We start from the raw sequence: 5,668 nt of genomic DNA on the forward strand, positions 1-5,668 counted from the left end.
CCCACAACGCACACACCCCTCTTCCTATAAGCGAGGGCTGTCGGGCAGCGGGCTGAGTCCCTCCTCACGGAGCGCCGGACTTGGAGTCAGGCAGACGTGGCTGTGAATACCGGCTATACCACTTTCTAGCGCTGTGACCTTGGGCAAGTTACCGCACCTCTCCGAGCATCTCTCTCTCTTGTAACGGGGTTGTAGTGACCGCATGCGGCTTGGCTAGGGGGTAGGCTCAGCCTGCGGCCGCGTAGACTGCTCAACGGGCGCTCAGTAAGTGTTGGTGAGGCGCGGGAGTGGCCACTGCTGGCGCCGGAGTGCGCCCCCGCGCGCGGAAACACCGCGGGTCCCCAAACTCGCCGCCAAGGCCGAGAGCCCGCGCCTCTCCCGGCCTGTCCATCCCGTCTCTACGATTAGTTCCTGATGCAGCACTTGCGGGAACGGACGCTCGGGGCCCTGGTGGCCTGGGTGCTCGCCCCCACCGTACAGGGATGCTCCCAGCTGCCCCCAGGTCTAGCGGCTCCGTCTGGGATGTGGCAAGGAGGGCAGCCGAGCTGTCCGCAAACAACGGGCCTTTAGTTTTCAGGTGGCGAAACTGACTGGTCTGGTTAGAGCGCATCTAAGCCAAGCCGCAGCGCTGTTTGGATTTTTAAATTTCTCCTTCTGAGTGAGAAAATAGCAATCGAGATGGAGCCATCCGGTTGGTGCCATTTTAACTTTTAGTCCCCCAACAGGTTAAAGAGGAGGCCCCCCTACCTGCGTCTCCCTTTTCTCTTTTTCCTCTCCCCTCCCCATCCTCATCTAGGCGGGAGGGGGCTGCCCGCCCAAGGGAAGGTCTGAAGCAAAGGGCGGGCGGCGGGACTGGGAACTGGTGGCCAGGGGGCCGCGAGGCACCAGCCCGCGAGGAGGCACTTGTTGCTCTGGTTTCCCAGCCGCCTTTCGAGCCGTTTTGCAGTGGTCAGCTCTCGGCTTGGAGAGCGGGCTGGGACATTTCCGCGCTGCCAAGTTTCGCCATCGAATGGGCTGGGGGTGGAGTTGGGTACAGAAAATTGGGGAAGCAGGGACAGGGGTACTGATCGAAATGAGAATGCCTTTTCAGACGGATTCAACAAACACTTACTGAGTGCCTACGGAGCACAGACCCAGGCCGGGGGTCAAGGCGGGTTGTGGGGCGCTGATGGGAGGAGACAGATCTGAGTGGAGACAGGGTCCTGCCTAGGAGAGCTCCCAGCCTGAAGGGGGAGACATGGTAAAATGGTCTTCCCCACGAACTGATATCAAAAGAGATACTTTTTTCTCGTTCTCTCCTTTTTTCCTATTTCTTTCTTTTCTCTCTCTCTCTCTCTCTCTCTCTCTCTCTCTCTCTCTCTTTTTTTTTTTTCTGTTTCCTTTTGTCATTGTTGTTGCTGCTGCTGTTTTTTTCTTTTGTGAATTCCGGTACCAGGCGGCATAAAGGAGAGGGAAGGCTGGATAGGATCGGGAAAAGATGGTCAGGGCTCCGCAGATGTTTTTCTTAGGACATAAAAATTGCCTGATACTGAAGATGCTAGGACTCTTGAAAACGATATACATTAGACTCGTCTTGTGATTACTTGCTTGAAATATTCTAGGGTTGTCTCCGAGAAGGAAACAGGGCTCCAATCAAGCAGTGATGTGGGACCCAGCAACTGATTTTTTTCTCTCATGTTGTCTTTTTATCTTTTCCCCGTTCTTTTTTAAATTATTTTATTTCTAATTGGCACGTATTGATTGTACATATCTATAGGCACGTATTGATTGTACATATCTACTGTACAGAGTTATATTTCAGTATATGTATACAATGTGTGATGATCAAATCAGGATATTTAGCATATTCCCCTTTCTTTTTTTCTCTATTTTTCTCGTCCCCTTCTCCCCTGTAAGCAGTGCAAAGATGATACAGAGAGGTATTAAGTTGCCACCTTCTAGATGTGTCTAAGCAGATTCTTAATGATGGGGGGTGCAGTTGAGGGTAGTGTCGTGGAGAATTCTACCTCGTCGAAAAGATTAGAGACACTTTTTAAGGTCCTCAAAATTCTTTGGACCAAAAGGTATTTATAAATATAACATTCTATGTCTCTAATTGATCATGCTAGAATATATGGGGCTTTTTTAAAAAACAAAAAAGAAAACAAACAAAAAAAGCTTCTAGGAAAATGACTTGAGAGTTTTCAGAGGGTTTTTTTTTTCTTTTTCTGTTTTTTTTCTTTTTTCTGGTTTGGGGGTATTCTTTTGCCCTCATCCCCTTATCCTTTGGCACTTGAGTGAGCAGGGAATCATGTATTCAGTAGCCGTTTGAGTCATTCCAACTATGATGAGTTGGCCAGTAGTCAGGTGAGGAAGGTGGACATAGGAGTGCTAGATCCTGCTCCCAGAACCACTGCTACCTGACTGGAACGCCATTAAATCTCTGGGCCCAAAATTCCTCCTATCTGTCACTACAGATGGGTGTGGCTGAGCTCAGGGTTCTGGGGCAAGTGTCCTAGGAAAGCTCAGTGCTGGTGCTGTCTTGGAGGGGGCCTGAGACATGGAGGAAATTGAAACATTCCTAGCTGCTCTCTGGCTCAAGCCCCCTCAGAGCCCCCAGACCACCCTGATTAGCTCAGCCTCTCACCGGCATACCTGAGGCGGAGCTTTGGAGCCCCATAACATTTGCCTCTGGGACTTCTTCCTTCCCTGTGCTATAGCCTCCAGCTTTCTAGGTCTTCCTTGACCGACTTCTTCCCACATTCTCCAGTGCAAGTCCCAGCCCTCCAGCCCAGATGCTAATGGCCCATTAAGACAGTACACTACTTACTCAGGGACATTCCTACCCTCAGAACCAGAAACAGCACCACCCCCCACCCCCAGCTTGGGACTCTGAAATCACTTGCATGAAAAATCAGTCATGTGTGTCCCCTCTTGGTGGTGCGGGTAGCTGGTGACCTGGGCAGCACCTGGTTGAATTGGTTACCTTTCCTGCCTCGGGCAAAAGGTCCAGCTTGGTCTCCTGCCTCTGCTCAGGTGGGCTCTAGTCTTGGGTTTAACCCTGTCACCATCCTTGCCTTGTAGCTGTGTGGAGTTGCCCTGCTTCAGGCTTTGCTAGCGCTTTCTTGGCCAGTGAAGCCTTTTGCCCTTATCACTTCTTCTCCCTCACATACAGCTCAACAGCTCCAGCTGACAGCGTCACCTCCCACCAATTTATCCAACTTCTGCCAAGGCTTTGAAATGCCAACTATGTCGAGGCCTGCACTTGATGTCAAGGGTGGCACCTCACCTGTGAAGGAGGTAATTTTTGCCATTTTACATGGAAAGACGAACTTTTCTGGGGTCGTGTGCTAGGCCCTCCTACATGTGGTATCTGGTGTCCTTGAGCGGAGAGGAGACAGCAGGGCTTTCTCTGGGCATAATGAGAATAGCTTGGGCCTAAAAGTCATCAAATTGAACCCACTAAGGGTGTTGAAAAATGGCAGGTAAGGGAGCAGAGAAGTAGAATGTGAACAAGACCACTCTGTTGAAGAAATTAAAATGAGGCTGAGAAGAGGGACAAGGAGATGCCCTATTTAGAATGGTGAGATGGGGGGAGAAAAGTAGTGAACCCACCGAGGATGGCGGGTGCCCAAGCACTAGAGCTGGGGTCTGAACTCAGTGCTTGGAGACATGGTAGCAAAAGGATACTTCAGCTGGGATCCTAATTTTCCAGGGGGTCCTCTTGCTGCCTCCCCATCTCTAGCCCAAATGAAGTGCATGTGGGAGCCTTCTGGATCTGATGAATGGTGAAGGACAAGCCAGGAGCAGGGGTACTATGGTGTGCCTTTCTCTTCCAGGATGACAGCCAAGAGATGAGCTCTCTCGCCTACTCTAACCTTGGGGTGAAAGACCGCAAAGCAGTGGCCATTCTGCACTACCCTGGTGTAGCCTCAAATGGAACCAAGGCCAGTGGGGCTCCCACTAGTTCCTCAGAATCTCCATCTCTAATAGGCTCTCCTACCGCCAGCCCTCCCACTAAACCCCCACCCTTCAACCTGCACCCAGCCCCTCACCTGTTGGCCAGTATGCAGCTGCAGAAACTTAATAGCCAGTATCATGGGATGGCCACCACCACTCCAGGCCAACCCGGGGAGGCAGGTCCCCTGCAAAATTGGGGCCTTGGGGCTCAGGAGGAAGGGGCAGGGCCACTCTCTCCTTCTACTGGTGCCCAGAGCCCTTCTATCATTGATTCGGACCCGGTGGATGAGGAGGTGCTGATGTCGCTGGTGGTGGAACTGGGACTGGACCGAGCCAATGAGCTTCCAGAGCTGTGGCTGGGGCAGAATGAGTTTGACTTCACTGCAGACTTTCCATCTGGCTGCTGATGCCAACTGTCCCTAAAGATGGAGGAATAAAGCCACCAATTCTGTTGTAAATAAAAATAAAAGGTACTTACAAAGAGCTGGGCTGACTGGGGTGTTCTTCATTGAGGTCTAAAGAAAGGTGTGTAGTGTGGTCCGATGTCCTTTCAGCAATTCTGAGGCCCATGGTGGGGCTGCAGGTGGCTAGCTGGGTGGGAGCTGAGTAGGATGGGAGGAGTAGGGAGGACCGGAGGGGGCTGTCTGCCAAATTCCTGCTGCCCCTGCCACTGCCTTATCTCCTCAGGAGTCTAAATATCTAGCCTCATTGCCCTAAGACCCCAGGAACACCGTCTTCTTAGGGTCAAATACAGGGGCTGGGTAGGGGCATTCTTGGAAGAGACTGATCCAGACCCTTCTGCAGCCTCCTTGCCGTTTGCACATCCAACCGCAGAGGCACATCCCTGTCCACGTGGCACACACTTCACCAACTCTAAAAGCCACCCCCACCCACTCTCTAGGCCCAGTCCAGTTGGCCCATTAAGGCCATTCCTTTGCCTTTTTGTCTATGTGCAATAGATAGGCCTAAGAAGGATTCTATGACCCGGGAGCTCAGATTTCTCTGGAAAATTGCAAAAGCTACAGACTGCCACCATTAAACTGGGATTCCAGGTGGCTTCTTCAAGCCCCTCAGACAGCTGTTCAACCCCTTCCTCCAAGCCTGGGACGCTCTGGGCTGATCTGAATGTCCTAACTCCTACCTCCCTGGCCCACCCTGTTTGTTTGAACTGGCCTCTCCATCTTAGAGATACAGATCAGGACTGGGCTTGACAAGTTCAACATTCAGGAATATATCCCTTGTCCTTTGATTAACTTCTGAGAAGGCAGTGGCTCCAGAAGCATGCCAAGTGACAATATGGTGGCACTGCACTGGATCCTGGCCTAGTGGGGCCCCAATGTATCCCTGTCCTCATGTTGACACAACCCAGGGGCCTGGAGACTCCTGCTCATATATCAGACTCCCAGAGAAATACTTCCTTGAACACTCCAAAAAAGCCGCCCAGCAGTAGCATCAGGCCTGCCCATAGCAAGCTCTTTCCAAAGAGCCCACTAGCAAGGCACCTCACTGGTTTCAGCACTCTCTGAGCACCTGCTCCAGGCCAGGAGTTCAGACTGGGAGCATGAACTAGACCAAGTTTATACCTTTGAGGGAGTTCCTCATCTCAGAGGGAGAAAGACAGGCACAAACAAATTATAATAAAACAGTATTTCCTAGGACACAGGGGAAGGTGCTATTTGATCCCAGAAAAGGAAACAGCTCCATCTGCCTGGGAAGTCTGGGGAAGGCT

The 5,668-nt window shown here is 51.6% G+C and overlaps 1 protein-coding gene across 2 annotated transcripts in view; it reads left to right on the forward strand.

Moving 5' to 3' along the window:
* CITED1 (Cbp/p300-interacting transactivator, with Glu/Asp-rich carboxy-terminal domain, 1) overlaps positions 1 to 4,429 on the forward strand; it is a 4,779-nt gene extending 350 nt beyond the window's left edge. The window contains exons 1-3 of one of the 2 annotated variants that reach the window (XM_008579874.1): positions 571 to 691; positions 3,155 to 3,279; positions 3,819 to 4,429. In XM_008579874.1, the coding sequence (XP_008578096.1) occupies positions 679 to 691; positions 3,155 to 3,279; positions 3,819 to 4,346 (666 nt within the window). In that variant the 5' untranslated portion in view covers positions 571 to 678 and the 3' untranslated portion in view covers positions 4,347 to 4,429. Of the gene's footprint in view, positions 1 to 570; positions 692 to 3,154; positions 3,280 to 3,818 lie in introns of those variants that run through there. The other variant, XM_008579875.1, reaches the window with a different exon arrangement.
* Positions 4,430 to 5,668: the final 1,239 nt, after the last annotated feature.

Source organism: Galeopterus variegatus, unplaced genomic scaffold, assembly GCF_000696425.1.
Source record: "Galeopterus variegatus unplaced genomic scaffold, G_variegatus-3.0.2 Scaffold1972, whole genome shotgun sequence".
Taxonomy (NCBI): domain Eukaryota; kingdom Metazoa; phylum Chordata; class Mammalia; order Dermoptera; family Cynocephalidae; genus Galeopterus; species Galeopterus variegatus.